The following is a 19,774-nucleotide window of genomic DNA, read 5'->3' on the forward strand; positions in this document are numbered from 1 at the left end:
ACTACAATTACTAAAACACACACTCCGTGAATCAACACTTTAACTGATTTTACTAAACACAGAATGAAGCGGGTGAGTATTTAGGAAAGAAAATCAAAATCAATCTGTGCACATACAGGTGAGTAAATTAGAGAACTTTGGCTATCAATCAATCCAAACTTTCACAAATAAGCAGGAACAGTGCAACCGGGTCTATAATTGATATCAAATACTACAACTGTCAATCCTAAGTACACGGTATACAATCTAACGGAAGGAATTAGCTTGGAAACAACGTTATGCAACGTCACTCTTGTAAGCTTAGTATGCTTGGTATTCGAAACACAATGATACAATTGAAAATCAGCTGCAGCATACAATTGGGACTGGTATGCTTGTTACTATGGACTTACTGCGTCTTGACAGCGTCACGATGAATCTTGATCGGTTGTTGCTTGATCTTGTGAACACCACGCACTGTTGTCCAAGGCGTTTAAACAACAGTTCAGTTCTGTGTGCGCGATTTTTTTTTTTTTTTTTCAAGATGGACACGACGACAAAATTCAGGTGATCGAGGAAATAATATCTATAATGTTCGTCGATTTGTGGATCTGTAGAACTTTGTGGATACCATTTCTAGTACAACGACGTCGATCGAGTCAATGGTTACGTTGGACGCAGGTCATCGGTGCTTGATCGCGGTGCTCGTCCCGGCTGGTCAATGCTTGTCTCGGCACGCTGGTCCCGGCTCGTCACGCTGGTCCCGGCTCGTCACGTTGGTCCCGGCTCGTTGTCTCGGTTTGCCCTGGTACCCAAGAACTCGGGGGGTACCGTACCTCAGCGATGGATGGTTGCACTCAGCTCAGGAAGTACGCCGTAGTCGGCGATAGATCTGTAGAAGCGGAACTCGGGCAGGCCGGCCGGCAGGATGTCTACTGCAAATGGCCGGGGATCAGTCCGGTTTGGCCAGAGGGGGATGGCTGCGTCGGGTGAAGTTCGGCGTAGGTTCAGCTCAAATCATCAGACTAGATGACAGGTAGGTAGCTAGGATCTTCAACTTGAGTAGTCGGATGCTTGTGGATTTTCCCCGTACCCGGATCTTCCACCATTTGTGACCCGTGTTGTAATTTAGGCCACGAAAAATGGGACGGGGAAACTGCTTCTAGATTGTTTCTTGTTTATTTGTCGAATCTGTGAATTGGAGAAGAGTAGAAAATATGCGTACTGAGTTATCTTCATCCAAGAACAGAATGACTAAGTTAATTACTAAGTTTATACACAAATACTACAATTAAATAGAGAAACAGGTAGCAAGTTATTATTTACAAACTTAGTTAAATACTAAATCATCTCAGCGTAACATCGTCTTGAAAATGCAATTCTAAGCTACAAAATACAGAATACTGTTGAAAGGAAAATGTAGCTAAACCTATGGTATTATCAAACGGTATTACAAGTAAACTTTTAAAGGAGAAAACAAAATAAATTGGTCATACCTGTGAATTGGAGAAGAGTAGAAAATATGCGTACTGAGTTATCTTCATCCAAGAACAGAATGACGCTCAAAGCGCGCGAAATTCAAAATGAAAATAGAGGGCGCTTTGTCAAATTAAAATAACAAAAGAAGTAGCTACAGTTGGGTGATCTACGTCAACGAAATAAATGAATATGTAAACATGGGATAAACCAAAAATCAAGGGGGGTGGCGAAATATCGCTTACGTTTTAAAGCAACCGTGACAAATATAACCCTGTTAACAATTCAGAACACAGTATAAAACTGTTTGATAGAATCACATGACTTTTCGAGGAATAAGCTGAGATAATTACAGTAAAAGACAGATAGAACCAGTGTTTGTGTGGGGAAAACACGCAAAACAAATGCAAGAAAGCGGAGCTTCTGAACCCAGAAGAGCAAAGAAATGGGGGAAAAACAAAGGTGGCTGATAGGGTGGTGGTGGGTTAAGTTTCATGGGCAAAACATTTGCCTTTTCTCCGGTCAGAGGTGGAATCGAGAATGACGCGACGCTAAACTATTGCGTGCTATTTACATGTACACGGAAGAACTTTCCACCAATTACCGCCAGTTATTCACGCGTTCAGCGTGTGACGTAATCGTAAACAACCACATAAGGGATCTTCTCAAAAAATCTCGAGGTGTCCGCGCGTCCATAAACCTGATTAAACTGCGCTTAATCATCATATAACTGTTTTTGCATAGGTCTATGTAGATAAAAGAAAAACATACAGACTACTGACAATGATCATAGCGATGCTTCCCGATTGGATCAGATGACCAGGCCCCGAAAAAAATATAATGGATTCTAGATGCTCTGTGGTGCGATAAAAGGAAAAGATGGTGGTGTACGAGGTGGCTGCCTTTTTTGACCTTTTTTATGTAGTGTTCCCGCGCCTGTGCAGGGAGCTAGTTCTTGCAATTTTTGTAAGGTTAATTTTATTCTGCACATTTGTAATGTAGTCTACCGTGCGGTTGGGTTCCATGGTGTCTGTCCTTTTCCATTGGGACGAATGAAGCTGCATTGGTGATACGATACTACGCCATAAATTACACCATTGTAGAATCCTGCCGTTATGTTTGTTTTGTTCATCTAAACTGATAAATAAATCCGAAGTGAAGCTAAGACAAAGCCTCTAGTCTGGTTACATCTTGTAACATCTGGTTACTTCCCAAGCCTACGAGGTCCAGACCTCGTATCCCAAGGAGGCGTGCAAACGCCCCCGCTACAATTTATGGCGTAGTAGACAGGATTGGGTTGACAAGATTGAGCACCACTTCATGATGGATTTTGATGTCTACCCCGCTACAATTTATGGCGTCGTAGACAGGATTGGGTGACAAGATTGAGCACCACTTCATGATGGGCTTTGATGTCTACCCCGCTACAATTTATGGCGTCGTAGACAGGATTGGGTGACAAGATTGAGCACCACTTCATGATGGGCTTTGATGTCTACCTCCCGCTTCAAATCTGGCGTCGTGGACGTCATTGGTCGATTGGAAGCATTTTGTAACACCCTGGACACCAGCACTTGATGGAGAGACCAGAGGGCGACTACCATGTTGAAGCCGTGCTTTGGGACTCCATTTAATTAGTACTCTATTGTGAGTACATTTGCACATGTAAATGGTGATTGCATCATATAGTATTACATGTATGTACCTTTTACTGTAGAGGTATTTGTAGTGTCCTTTATTTAATTAGTACTGTTGTGAGTACAGGTATATGGTGAGTGCACCATATAGTATTACCTTTTACTGTAAAGGGATTTGTATTGTATTCCATTTCATCGGTACAATATGTCTACATGTGTATGTGAGTGTACCATACATACTTTCACATGTATGTACCCTTTAGTGTAAAGGGATTTGCATTGAATGACTCATGTTGAGTGAGTCTATAACCGAGTCTTGGGGTTTGTATTTACTTTGGTGAAAGTAATTGAGCGCTTATATTTGCTACTTAGTGCCATTTTGATACTGACATTGAGTATTTCTCAAAGTGTTGAGAACATTTTAGAAGTGCTTTGCTCCCTTGACTCAATTACCATTAGTGCAGTGTGCATTAATTTTTGAAAGTGTTTTCGGCTTGTGTAAGTGGATTGAAATTGTGTATAGCAGGTTGTAGTCTGTACATTCTTTGGGGTTGTGCCCCCATCGCATAACTTTCCTTTGTGGAATAGATATTCTGTTGTTCTGGCCAGTTTTGACCAGTGTCCAGGTTGTACCCGTTTTAAATATGTTCAATTCTGATCGGTATTCCAAGTGTGGATTTTGGAGCAGATTAACCAGTTTGTAGTGTACATGTTATTTCTTGATCATTTTTCATCGAGTATTTGTGGGTCAGATTAATTTTGTAATCATTTAATTTAAGCAAACAGCTACATGTGTTTCACATCTCATAAACAACTGGTATAGTGACAGATCACTTTTGAACAAATTGCAAACACCGGTTGAAATGAACATCTGTTTTCCAAACTGTGAAATTCTAACACTGTTAAATTTGAAAGATCACTCAAAGGAAATAAATGCTTTTTAATTTAATATTAACAAGTTTACAAATCCTCTTCAATTGTCATGGGTCTACATACCCCCAAAGAGAAACTATTAGTCAACTGCTATTATTTAAACCTAACAGCAACTGTTAAGCATAACACGTTTTCAACAGTCCGCAGCCTTTATGGCTGCATTTTTACTAGCCAATGTAAACTTCAATAACTTCAATACATTTCAGTAACTTCAACATGTAACATTTATTGTATGTTTGGGGCAATGTCGTACAGAATTATCCTTATTCATGTGGGAAGATGGAAAGAAAATATCATTTTTTATATTAGCTAGACATCAATAGATTCCATTGGGTTGATTATTCTGTTCAAAGAGGAAAAACAAGGAAAACCATTCGTTTTTTTTATTTTTCATAATGCATTCTGTGCATGACATTTTCAAATGTGACAATACTTGTAGATGAATTAGAATTGGCAATTTGGCTAGAAAAAAAAAACGTTAAGAAACAATTGATTCTTTAATTTTATTTAGTTTAGGTCCCCCAAAAAACAGTTGGTCTCTGGTCAGACCAAAACCACAAAGAGTAACCCTCAGACCAAATTTGAAGTCCATTGGGCAAGTAATTTGCAATTTATCGCACTGCCAAGATTTCTATTGTTTTAGCCTTTCTGACCTTGAATCTTAACCTTTCCATCCTAAATTCCCTAGATTTCTTAGGACCACTGAGAACAACCAACGGACAAAATTTGAAGTCCATAGGACAAGTAATTCACAGGTTGATGCACTGACAAGATTTGTCTATTGTTGTGGCCAATTTGACCTTGAACCTTATTGTTTTGGACCCAAATTCGATAGGCTTCTTAAGACCACTGAGAACAACCCACAGACCAAATTTGAAGTCCATAGAATCGACAATTCTCAAGTTATTGCGCTGACAAGATTCCTATTGTTTTAACCATAATGACCTTGAACTTTGACCTGTCAGGCCTAAACACAATTCGCTTCTTAAGACTACCAAAGACAGCCTACAAACCAAATTTGAAGTTCATACCTTAAGTATTTCTCGAGTTATCGTGCTGACAAGATGTTTCCGGACACACACACACACACCCACCCATACTCACGCTTACATAGGCATAGAAGTGGGGTACTTCCTTTGTTCTCGTGTACTAAAATTTTGCAACGTCGCACACTTATGTCAAAATGCTCTTATGTCAAAATGCTCAAAATGCTGGGTGTTGTCAACACCCAAGCAACACTAACAACACCCAAGCCACGTACCCACCAACACCCATGCCAGTCCAAAAACACCCAAGCCACCCCGCCAACATCAAGCCAGCCCGACAACTACAGCCAAGCCATCCCAACGGCACCCAATCCACCCAAATACTGAGCACCCAAGCCACCCTAGTAACACCCAAGCCACCCCAAATATGCCACCCCAACAACACCCAAGCAACACAACAGCACCCAAGCCACCCAACGACACCCAAGCCACCCCCAAACCACCTCAACACCCAAGCCACCACAACAACACCCAAGCCGCCCAAACAACACCCAAGCGACTCCATCAACACCCAGCAACAACCAAGCCATCGCAACAACACCCAAGGCACCCCAACAGCACCCATGTCACCCTAACAACACCAACGCCACACCAACAACACCCAAGCTACCCATCAACACCTACAAAGTGACCCCAACAACACCCACCCACCCGCACCCACAGCCAACCCACCCGCACCCCCTCGGGAAAATCCTTGATCCGCCCTGGCGGGCATGCTCATATCAGCCTAATGACCCATATTTTGAGAGTTATACGTTACCAGTAAGCTAACAAATATTAACTAGTTCTTTGAAACCGCATACATTTACTCTATTTTCATTTTGTCTAGGTTGATCATCGTGGAGCCAGGGACAGTCAAGACGGAGCTTACCAACAAGGTCCTTGGTACGCCGTTCGAAGAACAGGCCAAAGATTTCGACCCAGTCTTGCGAGATTTACTCGTCACAAGTGTCAAGCGCATGGCGTCTGCGATGACTTCGGTAACACAAAGCGCCGATGAAATAGCCAAGCTGCACATGGATATTATTCTCAGTGAGAAGCCTCACCTGCGCTATCAGACGTTCGAAAATTTTACAAAAATTGCGGCCATGAAGCTTTGCGATCCGACCACAGATTCTCTCCTCGATATGCTCAAGCAAAGCCGACATGCTCCCCCAGAATAGCGTCATGAAGTCAAGTCGCAACTGAACAATAAGCCTTTTCGCAATTTCAACTGCGCGTGCGCACAGCAAGAGTTTACGATTGATTTTGTTTTGTATGAGAGTTAAACAAAGCAGATGAATGTGAATGCACAGAAGTCTAATCTGCAAGTTTTCATATAGTCAAAAAGAAGATGGAAACTTATGTTCGCATAAAAGTTGAAGCAAAGAAACTTGAACCATGCTACCGAAAAAATCACACTTTTGCGTTTACTACAACCAAGATTTTTCTAGGGTTTTTCATTGGTACCCCGCTATGATTTTGCACGCGTGTGTCGAATTGTTATCTATCGAAACTAAATTAACGCTCGTTAATTTAAAAAAAAAAAAAAAGGCTATCTGCTGACAAGCGCATCTTTCTAAGGTTTTTTGTCCACTAGAGAGGAGATAATCAAAATGCGCAAAGGCCGAAATAGTTGAGTGTGTTGAATGTGTTTAAAGAAAAAAAACACATGAAAACTAGGCCTGAATGGCATATCTGGGAAAGTATAAAAATCTTCAATGGTGGTCGGCTGGTGTTAAGTTTTCTGCATGCAGTAATTACCTAGTCACCTCTTTGTAGATAGATCTGAGACATAATGACGTCCAGAATAACGCATGCCAGTTCTATTACGCCAGCCCAACCATGTAGGGCCAAAATCCTCTTGACTTTACTCCAAAATTATCACATTAACTAACAAAAAATGTATGAATTATGATAAAGTGACTACAAATACTTGTGAAACATCCGCTTTAATGAGAAAAATGACCTTTAGTTGGCCTAGCTTTTAACTTGACAAATATGCATTGTTTTTCTTCTGGAGCAAAGTCTGCAAATTACGAGTAATTCCTCAGTCATTGTTCAAGTTGGATTCAAAACATCTCGACTTAAATACGTGGAAAATAGACTGGTTACAATATTCATGTGAAAATATCAGTCATTGTTTTTAAGGGGATGCTGTACGGACATCACCATTATCTATGAGCAAACTAGATGGAATATGAGGCAACTTCAGTAAAAGTAAAATGAATCTTGAAAAAAAAAAATTTCTTTAACGAAAACATCTGAATGTAAACGTTTTCTTTTACCGTAGGCATGTACTTTATATTTCGTAGCAAAGATAATGTATATAAACGGATTGTGTACGCCTGCGGCTGGGATTGTATGAAAGTTGTTTGGAGACGAACAGTCGTACGAAAGTCGGGGGAATGGTTTATGCTGTATACAAAAACAGCTGTTTATCTATAATAATTTCATGAAGAATTTGTCCCTTTTAATACAGTACATTATATACATTTTCGAAGATTTTGCTTTATGTTACCGACCTGAATTTTTCTAAGTCGCTTCATACAGATGGATACGATTGGTCGATTCACTGGCCTGGCTTTTTTTTTCTTAAATATAATTTCTAAATGATTTTTGCTGAATTCACGAAACTTATCCCATTTTTGTTTTATACAATTTCATTGTAAACCAGAAAATTTGCTGTCGTTTGGTTTGAAAAATATTACTAGAAGAGAAATTTGAATATGCAAATACTTTTAAAACAACGTGCATCGTCTGCAGGCATATGCCTCATTTTGTTTCGTCCGACCACAAGCAACATTGCCACATATATACGCAGAAATATTAGATAAATCTCTTACACCATTTTGAATAAAGCGACCTAGTATACAGTACAGGTACATGCTGTGCGCACTCAAAAACACACAACAAACGGCTTACAGTACCCATAGAAAGACATTGCTGACCCTAGCCTCGACCCGTTCAGAATAACAATGAAATACATGTTCACGGAGAATATTGTCCTTTGCTAGGTTCACTGGCGTAGACATGTTATTCAGCTTTGGCTTACTGGAAGTGAAATCGTGCACACGGAAAGAGAAATTACATTTCAATTGGCGAGTTTGGTGTTGGTTATAAAAAGATTGTGGTTTAATCTTGTGGCTTTCGTCAATGCATTTGATAGACCTGGATGAATTGTTTGTCTTGTATCTCTGGGGTTCACTCTGTAGAGAGATTGCCACCGCACGACCTACAGTGTCGGTGTGGATCATGACACCAGAGGCTGAACGTAAGGAAGGCAGGGAGGTCCATATCAGGTGCTTGGCTACAAATCTCCAATCACATCATATCGTGGAGTGGATGACTGAAAACCCATCCATAACTCTTAGATGGGGAAATGTAACTACCTCTCATAACCGACGGTTTTATTTCAGCACGGCTTAGACAGGGAATGGGCAAATCATATTTCAAGACTTTAACATCACTAATTTACAGAGGGTTGACACCGATACGTATGTATGCAATGTTCACGAACCGTTAATTGGTGGAGGCACACGCGTTTTGGCCAGTGGTTCGGTAGCCTTGGAAGTTCTTTACTTCCCCAATGCGTCGTATCCCATTTGCTCGCCAGATGGGCCCGTAACTGTAGAGACGGGAACCGCACTCCAGCTGCGATGCTCGTCCGAAAAGGGCAACCCTTCAGTCACGTTAACAGTATCTCAGACACCCTTCCGATCTGGCGCGTACACATGGAACACATCAACCGTTGGTAAAACAATTCAGACGACGTTAGATTCAGTTGTTAATGCAACTACTGGTGATGTTGCATTTGAATGCGTCATATCATCTGTGTATTACCCTGGCTTGAAGCAATCCTGCCTGATTGGCCCACTAGATGTAAGACCAATCCTACCCGAACCAACGACTGAACAGCCACCTGCCTGTATCCCGATTGCAGCCTTGATAGTTGCACTCCTGATTCTTGCAGCATCTATCATCCTTAACATCGCTGTCACTGTCAAGATTCTCATGCTTAGAGGTCTGATTGAAGATCTAAACAAGAAAGCAACCAATACGCCTCAAGACAAACCATACATGGATCTACAGACATCCACGGTTATCAAGAATACTGACTACACGGACCTCTCATCAGCAAACGAAACATCGGCAGACCAACAAGGCTATTACCAGGCTGTTGGAGATGTCGCCACCCAACAGCGTACCACCGTGAATCCAGTTAAAGACATGCTGGCAGATTATCAAAACATCAACAACTAAGGCAAACAGTTTTCCAGCAAGACTTGTGGTCATACTTTTAACTTGACTGGACAACCTCGTAAAGAGTAAATATTCGTACTTCTCTTGAAATAAGGACAGATTACTACCAGCTCCGCTTGTTTAAACAGTACCGGCGCGGGGTACTAAGAATGTATGTAAAATAGAAATAACCAGCCATAATGTAGCATTGCACATAGTTTACTGCTAGTCTGCCGTTTGAATGTAGATATTCTTAGCTTTTTGTGCATAATAATTGTGTAATGGCTTTGATGGATCTTTCGCGTTTTATTCTAGGCAGTGAATCTTATTTCCATAATTTCTCTAAAACAACGCTATCAACATTTTGTACACATATCTGCTCGAGAGTCATTAATTATACTTTAACGTGTACAGCTAGAGGGCGCATTAGAATCGGGTTGGGGGAGGGCAAGATTTGATTCCCGCCCCATTTCGGCTCATATCAATAAATGGTGGTACGATTATTACTAGTTTGGATATACAAGAATTGCAAAAGAAGTACATCCTCAAATTAAGATTTTTTTATTAACTTATATTTTTATAATCAATATCCCTATCTAAAAACACTCTAAAATGATTCTGAAACTGGAATTCATTTACCAAAAGAGCGTAAAGAACATGGATCCACATTTAATTGTTGGGGACCAACTGTTAAATGGTCCATTACTTAAAACAAAAGCTCAGGCATTTGAACTGGAATCGAAGGCCTTTTACAAATCAATAGAGAAAATTATGATTAAACTCCTCAACTTGAAATATGATTCACACAATTTCTTTAATAAAAACGGCTGATATGTTTATTTTTTGTAATGTGACAAAGACAGGATAATGCCCTTTTCGCAATGAGAGGAGAAGCAAATGGATTGCTTCTGGCTATTTTATTTTCCTCTGAAAATCCACTGGGCCTGTTCTCTTTTGGCAAAAGAGAAATCCCGTAATGCTCAGTAACCAAAGGTTTCCCATTAACGTATTTATAATTCAGGGAACGTGAGAGGTATCATTATAAATCAGAGGCAATGACGTTGCCAGGATTTGTTTCTAAAGGGGGGCAAAGCACTTACCAGAAGTGAAGGGAGAAATCACCGGCCGCGGAAAAATCGAGAGAGAGGGGGGGGGGGGGTTAAACATCGCTCGACGCTTTGTTAAAAACCGTCCATGTTGTTAAGTATGCATTACATCAACAGTAATATGATTCTCCCATGCCCCTGCCCCCCCCCCCCCCCGCGACGCTCATGATCAGAGGCATTCTTTTTTTTTAATTATAAACTGAAATTATCAGACCTTGGCGACTTGCTATTCTTCCAAATTGTATTGTTAATTGCCATACATCTTTACTTCAGGTGTATAAATCAACTGTACGTCCATATACCTGTAATCATGTTATGAATGAAAAGCTCATGCAAACATGGCGCCCCGTATGATTCCTGAGGGGAACGCTTGCAAAAAATGGAGTCACTTTGAACAGTGAGTCCGTTTACTATTCATTTAAATACTTGATCAGACTTGAATGTTCAGCATAAACTAACATTTGGATGAATTTAAAAAAATTACTGCAATTAACATCCGTTAAAACGGGAAAAACAACCTTTAATTTGCCTAGCTTTAACTAGACAAGCATGAATCGTTTTTTGTTTTGTTCTGGAGCAAAGTCTGCAAATTACAAATAATTCCAAAGTCATTTATCTAGTTGGATTCAGATCATCTCGACATAAATAAGTGGAGAATGAGACTGGTAACAATTATTAATGATCATGGGAAACTATCAGTCAATTTTTCCAAGTGGATGCTGTACGGACATCCTCATTAGCTATTATCGAACGAGATCGTACGGGGCAAGTTCAGTAAAAAGTAAAAGTAACAGTTTTTTTGAAGAAAAAAAAGGAATTGTTTAATGAATACATCTGCATTTAAAACATTTCTGTTACCAGGATTTTATTCGTAGCGAAATGATAATGCAATTGAGCTGTATGTTTAGCATTCACAGAAGTGCAGTCATTTTCTCACGTTAAACTTGTAGTAGCATTTGTGAAGTAATAGTCTTTCGTGCTATATAGTTTCTAAATGTGTGGTAATTAAAATTATGTGACCAATAACAATAGTGTACTATGTACAAACTTAATTTTGAGTACATACTGTTTAATTTGTTGACATTTTTAACAATCGGATTCAGAACATTTTTTTTTTGTAGTTACTAGACAGGCATCCAAACAGGCTATGACGAAGGCCTGGAATTTCCGGTAGCGGTGCCGTGTTTTTCCTAAAAAATTATTTTTGCTAAACCCTATGTGACAATCTCTGAATATATTGTTAAGAGTATTTGCAGTGCTCAAATAAGGGGGGGGGGGGAATAGGTAATTCGCTCCTTGTTTTCAATTACAATTTCCATCACTTAAAAAGAGTGAAAGTTGTGACGAATACAGCACCTTCTCATTCTATAAGGCTGACACGATCAAATAAAGACAATGATATCGAAACCATAAATAACGTTTTCTGCATGTAGTTACTGTAATATTATGCAAATTGTGCTGTTTTAGATTGTCGACACAATACGGGGTGCTATTTTGATCGGGTGAAAACTTCTGTATTTACCTAAATGTACCCAGTCCAAATAGCGCTCCCTGATTGTGCCCCCACCATATCTCAATAAAGGCTAATGATCCCTTTGCGTTTAGTTGAAACATTACGTAATACCCTGTCTACCTATGTAGCAATGACGCGGAAGAGTCTTTGTTTTCCACGTACTTTCTCGCTCGGCCTCGTCTTATATGGAGATAATCTGCAAATGATTATGCTCAACCTCGATTCCATGGTGTCGAGCAGAACGCTCCTACTACCAGTACAGGCTCTCTCACCCTGGTATTGTTGGATCATGCATGTTCAAAATCTTGCACATGCAAATTCGGAAATAGTCTGGTGCCATGCCCATGTTCTCAATCAGCTCCGCTCGTACCCCCGCCCTGCAAACAGGGCACTGGGACACGCTGATCTTCACAGAATCTTGTGAAGGAAGTGGGGATGGCATTCTTGGTAACTTATCATGACCTATGTATAAAGCATCTGGCTGCAGCGGTCACCGCATTTAACCAATGCGCGCAAATGCTATCCGAAAACTGTCCCGTAGAAATGCACACATTCTATACCGGATGTGATTTCTTTTCATTGTGGACCAAGTAGACAAATTTTGAGCGTCGCATAATTTGCAATTTGACCCTTCGTGAATTCGAAACAGAGCCTGAGAAAGTGGCAAGAATTGAAAGCTTTACAAAACAGATACGTTTTACAGAATGTCCTACATTATTACTCTTTTCAACCAAAAAAGCATTTATGAATGGGAATAAAAGAGTGATGACTCAGTCTTAACGGCCGTTTCCTTGCAGGGTCGTACATGTCATAGGTCACGCAAACTCTATAAAATAAGAGCGTGAATTCATCAGCATATCCCAGCGTCCTGTTTGCAGGGCGGGGGCACGAGGGGGTACGAGCAAATCAATCAGCGTGGTTTTGTGTGCGGTGCCCGGTGATAGACGGGATCAATTTGTGTAGCGTGAGATTTCTTTTAAAAGATATAATATTAACGATCTTACAATTCGCAGTGTTACAATACATGATTATTATAAGCAAGGGGGAAAAAGGAGAATGCAATCTTTGGGATGAGTGGATGTTAAAACTCACAATGAACGTTAAAATAATTATGTAATACACGTTAACAAGAAATCACATAGTGCACGGCATAAATTACATTTGGAAACGACGTTGAAAACAAAGTATCCCGTTGGGACGAGGGTGGGAGTAGGCCATATTTGTAAACGAGTGAGGGCGCTGTACACCGACGCCATTTAATTGAGGGCTGTAAACAGCCTAGCATTCAAGTGTAATGACGTAATTTAGATGTTATTTTGCTCGAAAATGAATTTTTTTAAATGCATTCTTTGAAGTTTGAGTACAATTAGGCCTAACACACTGCTTCAATAACCGATGTGTTTCAACTGTTTGTAATCAGACGATGGCAGAGCCGTATACATATAGAGAGAGTTGCGACATAAGGGTCGCACTGTTTGGAACCAAAATGGCGGATTATGCATCAGTGCACGTATTTCATTCGTACAGAATAGTCGTCCGCTGCACTGTATACGTAATGAATGGTCATTGTGGTTCAACAGTCTGAAGTTGTCGCAACTCTATATACAGCTCTTGACGATGGATTATTATAGCGCCCTCAATTCGCTCAAAAATTACCAAAGGGCAAAATGGGTTACGTCCGCGTTTGCAATGTTTGTTGTGTTCCTGGATTCCCTGGGTCATTTTGCTCAGGTGGGCCAGTATCAGTTGCCACACCTACTCGCCGTTTCGGGCAGCAGCAACACAATGCATCCCTCAAAGCCTGTCGGTATTTCGGGTTTGTTAGGGTAAAGATGTACGGATTGACAGCTGAATTCAACAAGACGAGGAACACTGCGATGGGAAAGATCGTAGCTGCATCTCCCGTCGGCATGGCGTTGCCTCCTTTCGAAGCGGAGACTAAAGCGAAAACATTGAAGACAACTACGCGAGGCATCTGTAAGATGAAGAAAACCGCGCTGTTGATGATGAGCATCCGTGCCACTTTGTTGCGTACATTCATTGCGTTTTGTTGAGGACCTATGTTGCGCCTGCCCAGGCGACGTACAATCCGTACGTACATGACAAGGTTCGCTACGACGCCTATAGACCATATACCAACGTAGAGACAGTAGCTTAGAAGAAGGCTCCACTGTTTACTAGCCCAGCAGAAAGTAAGTGCAGTTGCTTGAGATGTGAGGTGATTAGTTTCGGGCCAGATGATGCAGACTTTCTGTAAGCTGCCGAGACGAGGACAGACTACTACGGCAAAAGCCAATGCGAGGGCCCACGTAACGACCACGAGTGCGACACGGCGATACGGACTAGCTCGCTGTAAGCTCCGCAGCGGGTGGCACACGGCGTAGTATCTCTCCACTGCAACCAAAGTTATCAGGTAGTTGGAGGAGAAATAGAACAGGTCAAGCGTTACCGATTGGGTCAGGCAAGCTGCCTCTGAATTCTCGTGAAGCGGCCAGAACGGGGTGCGTCGATGAGACCGGATGTAGATGAGGGAGTAGAAACACAGATACAGAGTATCCGAGACCGCTAGATTGGCCAGATAGAAATTGGTCACCGTTCGCATACGGGGAACTCGGTACAGCATGAAGAGGAAAGCGAGATTGGCAGGAATACCAATGGTGAGAACTGCAGGGATTCCAATGTTCGCCAGTAGGACCTGAGTCGGAGTCGAGTACCACTTTGTCGCCGTAGCGTCATTGTTAAGATCGACCACTGGTATACCGGCGCCGCAGAAGGCTGACTCGTTCTGAAACTCTGCCATTCTAGTAAAAGTTGACGAAATCAAGCAAGATGGAATGCTGTTTTTAAGCTCAGCTCTACAAAATGAGAAATCGTCAACGGATTTTATAAACTCCGAACTCAGCCTACCTTTGGATTGCTCGTCTGCAAGTCAAATCACTGTCACCAGAATGAGACTAGTGAGAGATTCTGGCGATGTCGTGTGAGCGAGTGAACGCTGACGACTGTGCACAGCGGGTCTAGAACATCTACGCATGCACCAAATCTTCAAGACAGCCGGCAAGTTCGATCAAAGACTAGTGCTTAACTATTGCCTGGTTCGTGACTTACTAGCGCATGCGCACTGCAGTTAAAGTGCGAACTACTGTAGTCGAACTATTGTCGTTGCAACGACCGTGAGAAAATGGCGGTCGCACAAGCTTTCAACACATAGTGTATCTGGTTTTTTTTACACAAATAATAGTGATTGTGTAGTTTAAGACACCTTACATAATCGCCATTTTGTACAACAGTGAAAACAATGTCAGAATCGTTAACTAACATGGCAAAATTATGCAATGAAAATAAATTTAGCACTGTACAGTTTCGTTTTCCCGACATTTTTTGTTGAAAGCTGGTCCCCTCTGTACTTATGCTATGAAAATTGCTATTGATAACCAGCTAGAAATCGTTGCACAACAAACCGCGGTAGGCTGGACCTGAATAATCGACTAATAAGTTGTCCAACCATTGTTGACTAGCGTGCGTTCAACATTTATAAACATCAAACAACAAAACTACCAAATTATTATGAAATGCCTTAGTGGACTGTAATAGTGAACGACAGATTAAAGCATCCCGTTAAAATATGGCACCTGGTGTGCTGACATTTTCAAGAAAAGTGGTATTTTTTTATGATTTTCCAACGCTGGATTTTTTCATATACTGCGCCCAAATTACCATATTTAGTTAGTCCGCATTTCCTTCGCAATCGATTACACACTTATGAACAGGTACAAGCCAGCTAGACTGGTTCCCTGACCTTACAATTCCCCGACGTCTATAAATTGCTCCGTGTCATCTTAAGTGGGGTCAGGGAGCCAGACTACAAGAACATGATTGCTTTTGTTTTTCTTGGTTTTTCTAGCACCTACGAGCACAAAACTTTAGGTAAATCAGCGCAACAATGTTTGCTATACAATACTACCCCCCCCCCCCCCCACACACACACACCCCAATCCATCCATTTCTGAAAAATACACCAAAAGCAAATGTTGTTTATTCCCGTCAACTATTGATTGATTTTGCCAGTTGATGGACAACGTCCGACTGAGGATATTTGCAATCTCATTTGCAGGGTATACTTTCGACACAATAATGGACCTTTGGAGATAAATTAGCTTTTTTTTTGTATGCCTATTTTTAATGAATGTACCATGGGAAATCAATTTTCATGTAATTGTAAGCATGCACATGAACACATCTTGAATCTAAACCTTGAATCTTGATTCGATCCCTCAATAGCGAGTACGTAAACATGTGATGCATCTATATCTTTGTTATTTGACTTCCAATATAATATTACAGGTTCGTTTTTTAACGTTCGTTATGAATGATTATGTCGATAATATTCCTCCCTTTTTACATTTTGCTTATAAAATATCCCCTGTTAGTGTTATACTGCCTTTTTGATGGGTAAGATTGTAAAATTAAAACTTTGAAAAAAATCTGGTGTTTTCTAGTCTCAGGCCACGACAAATTGATTGTACCGTTGACACCGCGTACAAAAAGGAACATTGATTTATGGCGTAGCCAGGCTGACCAGACTATTCCGAACCTAATTGTAATTGTGCAAGATTTTCGAACATGCAAATGATCCAGTACTAGTCAGAGAGCAGTTAGTGGGAGCGCACTACCCGAAGCCATTTAGGTTCGACTTTCGAGGCTGACATTTCTATAATTAGAAGATGATCTTTCCATGAATAATAAAAATCCATTCGCAGCGAGAGACTAAGCAGATTGTGTGCGTCTTAACTTTCGGACGTCAAAAGTCTGAATTCCAAATCGCTTGAAACTGTGTTTTTGATACACATGTCGAAATGATAAACACTCTGTTGTTGAATTGTTGCAAAAGATGTATAAGACTAGCGCATAGTATACGTTACAATACTTTGTGCTATGTATTTTCCCCCAAACTGAGATTTAATCTACAATCTAAAATGTTGTGTGGGTCCATTGCTTGAAGACAGAACGTCTTGCAATTTTAGCATGATAATGATTCTCGTTTATTTCCTTTTTAGATGGGCTATGAATTGAAAACAATCTCAAACATTGAATTAGAAAGAAACCAACGTTATGAAATACGCGGCCTGGAGATGCTTGCATGATTATTATCGTTGCCTCGCATACCCAACTCGTTTTTACTTGGCAACTCAATCATTTCTCCTGTAATATCAGATCGCACGAGTGGAACAAAATATTGCAAACAGCCCCCACTTCAAAACATTCATCGATATTTTTGTCTACCGTCATAAAATATTTAACGGACATATTTTCCAATTAATAATTTTGATGGAAAATGGATGGTGTTCAAATAAGCCGGGGATCGCTTCTGGGCATAAAAAATTAATGGACAACTACACAGAGCACGGAGATATTCGCTCTTACGTGACAATGTGTCCTTTAGTAAAACTTATTCATATCTATTTTCCATTAAAAAACATCCCTATGTACATTTTAAGAGTGCAATATCATATATTATGAAATCCGTTTATCAAAAGGTTACTCGCTATGGCAGCTATAAAATAACAATAAAATAAAATTATTTAAATAATAAAAGTGGTTCTTAAACAACACACACACGGATGGATCCCGGGTAAATGTCCGTACATATCTGCTAGTAATTGAAAATGTGTAAATCTATTCAACATTGCACAAAAATGTAAGATTCCACATTAAATTCAAATTTAAGGGTCTGTTTGTTTAGTTTACTTACGTTTGAATTCAAGGTTTTTTAAACGTTCGGGAAATTACGTTTTCCAAACATCACAGAAGACCGTTTAATGTAGGTTCATTTTCTAACGTCCGACAAACGTTTTTTAAACGTCGCAAAAGATCGTTTCACTTGGGTAAATTTTCTAGCGTTCGCAAAACGTTTTTAGAACGTTCTCGAAAAAACCTCGGAATTGTACATTATCTATAACGTTTTATGCACGTTTTAAAAACGTCCTTTTTGGACGAAGACGTAAGTGACCTTCGTAGAACCTACCAAAACGTTTTTTAAACGTTCTGTGTTTGCTGGGGGTCTTCCATCCTGCATTGGATCTTGTAGGTAAGGCTTCTGCAGGCTTGATGGGCATCTCATGTAGTGGGGGAGACGACACCAGCCTGGCCAACCCAGGAGGCACACACTTGGGTCTTAATAGCAGGGTTGATCGCTTTCAGGTGACTCACAGTGTAGCACTGCTGTGACTGGTCAAGAGCATATGTCAATGTCTTCTCTATCGCGGTAAAGCATATGTGTTGATAAGCTATACACAGGTCGTCATCATATGAAGCGCTTTGCGAGCGAGTCTGTCGGTTGGTAGCTCGTATAGATGTTGTACAGGAGAGATGCAAGCAAACTCCCTTGGGGAGACATTTAATTCCTTTGAAGACGTTCTCTACTCTGCCATTGAATTCTACAAAGAAATGATGGTTCTTCAGTAGAACACCAATAAACTGGGTAAGGGTCAGGTCTGCCGTCATGTCCAGGATCTTTTCTAAAGGAGTCGGCAATGGTTAACAGTGTCCTAAGCAGCCGTAAGATCAACAAAGACAGTGCCGGTGATCTATTTTTTTCTGATGGAATCCGTCCTCAATGTACTGTGCCTGGAGGGAAGCCTACCTGCCTGCCTGTTCCTGTATCAGTTGTTTCTCAATGAAGAGGCAAGACGGTTGAGGAGGAAATGTTCCAGCAACTTGAATGTGTGACTTAGAAGGGATTTGGGATGATACGTTTTGACCTGCAGTGGGTCTTTCCCAGGTTTTAGAAGGGCGTTGACCTTCGACTCTTGCCTCACTTTAGGTATTGTTTGTGTGGCAAGGCAAGTGTTGAAGAGCTGGAGTAACCAATTCGAGGCGTTTGGTTCAGGATGTTTCAATTCTTCGGTGAAAATGTTATCCAGTTTGGTTGCTTTCCTGTTCTTTATTTATGCCAGTCGCAAGTTCATTAGCAGAGAAGGATTCGCTGAAGCCTATGTCGATGGCGGGGTCTTTTTGGCAGAGCTTGGGTTTAGGTCGCTTAGGAGAAGGTTGGTGTTGATGTTACAATGCTGTTCACTTGGCTCTGTGCGGTCATTGCTGAGCGTTTTGATTGTGATTGTATCGACAGCAAGAGGTTCGTTTTCACTCAGGCGTTTGTATTTCCTGTAAAGTTCAGCACTACGGGATGCTAAGCCTGGGATGTAATCAATGCGGCGGCCCGTAGGGATGTTCTTGCACATCCACATCAACAAACCAGAGTCATAGTTATCGGGGGTTGGATCAATCTCAGCTATAGGTGGTGTTTGAGCTTATTGGTGAAGCCTTCCCAGTTGGCCTTACTAAGTTGAAATGGCGGCGGAATGGAATTGTTGCGGAGAGACAGCAGCAGCCACTTTGATTCCAATAGGGCAATGTAGGGTCTTTGGAATGGGGTCAAGGACCATCTTGTTGCTAAGCGAGGCGATGTTGTGGCTCACAAAGGCTAGAGCAGGGTTGAAACTTTATCTCCAGCCTCAGCTGTGATGTGGAAAGACTTTGGCAGTTACGCATTGTGGCTCAGTTGACTTGCTTCGGCCAGCGATTCAAAAGCGTTGCCGTCTGTGATGGAATGATAGCCAATGATGCTGCTGTGGCTATTAAATCCCCGATAATTATGCGTGGCTTGGACTGTTTGTGGATTGTGGCGGTGACATTAGGAAGGGGCTGCCGGATGGTATGTATAGACAGATGTTGCTACTCCACCTTAGCTCAGTATTCAGGACTTTGATGTTCTGGTCATCAGATATGGAAGTTGACTGGATGACAGTCCCAGTTTTGACCCCTCCCCCCAAAAAACCCACTCCCATACTTCTCGTAGGGCGC

At 41.1% G+C, this 19,774-nt stretch overlaps 1 protein-coding gene across 1 annotated transcript; it reads right to left on the reverse strand.

Annotated features, from left to right (window-relative positions):
• Positions 1-13,583: 13,583 nt before the first annotated feature.
• LOC119725451 (nociceptin receptor-like) lies at positions 13,584-14,711 on the reverse strand. The gene has a single exon (XM_038196859.1). The coding sequence runs from the start codon at positions 14,709-14,711 to the stop codon at positions 13,584-13,586; it is 1,128 nt and encodes a 375-aa protein (XP_038052787.1).
• Positions 14,712-19,774: the final 5,063 nt, after the last annotated feature.

Source organism: Patiria miniata, unplaced genomic scaffold (genome assembly GCF_015706575.1).
Source record: "Patiria miniata isolate m_02_andy unplaced genomic scaffold, ASM1570657v1 HiC_scaffold_19, whole genome shotgun sequence".
NCBI classification, from domain to species: Eukaryota; Metazoa; Echinodermata; class Asteroidea; order Valvatida; family Asterinidae; genus Patiria; species Patiria miniata.

Bases quoted from the DNA above. Each gene is read 5' to 3' on its own strand.
- LOC119725451 (XM_038196859.1), bottom strand. From the start codon at position 14,711: ATGGCAGAGTTTCAGAACGAGTCAGCCTTCTGCGGCGCCGGTATACCA.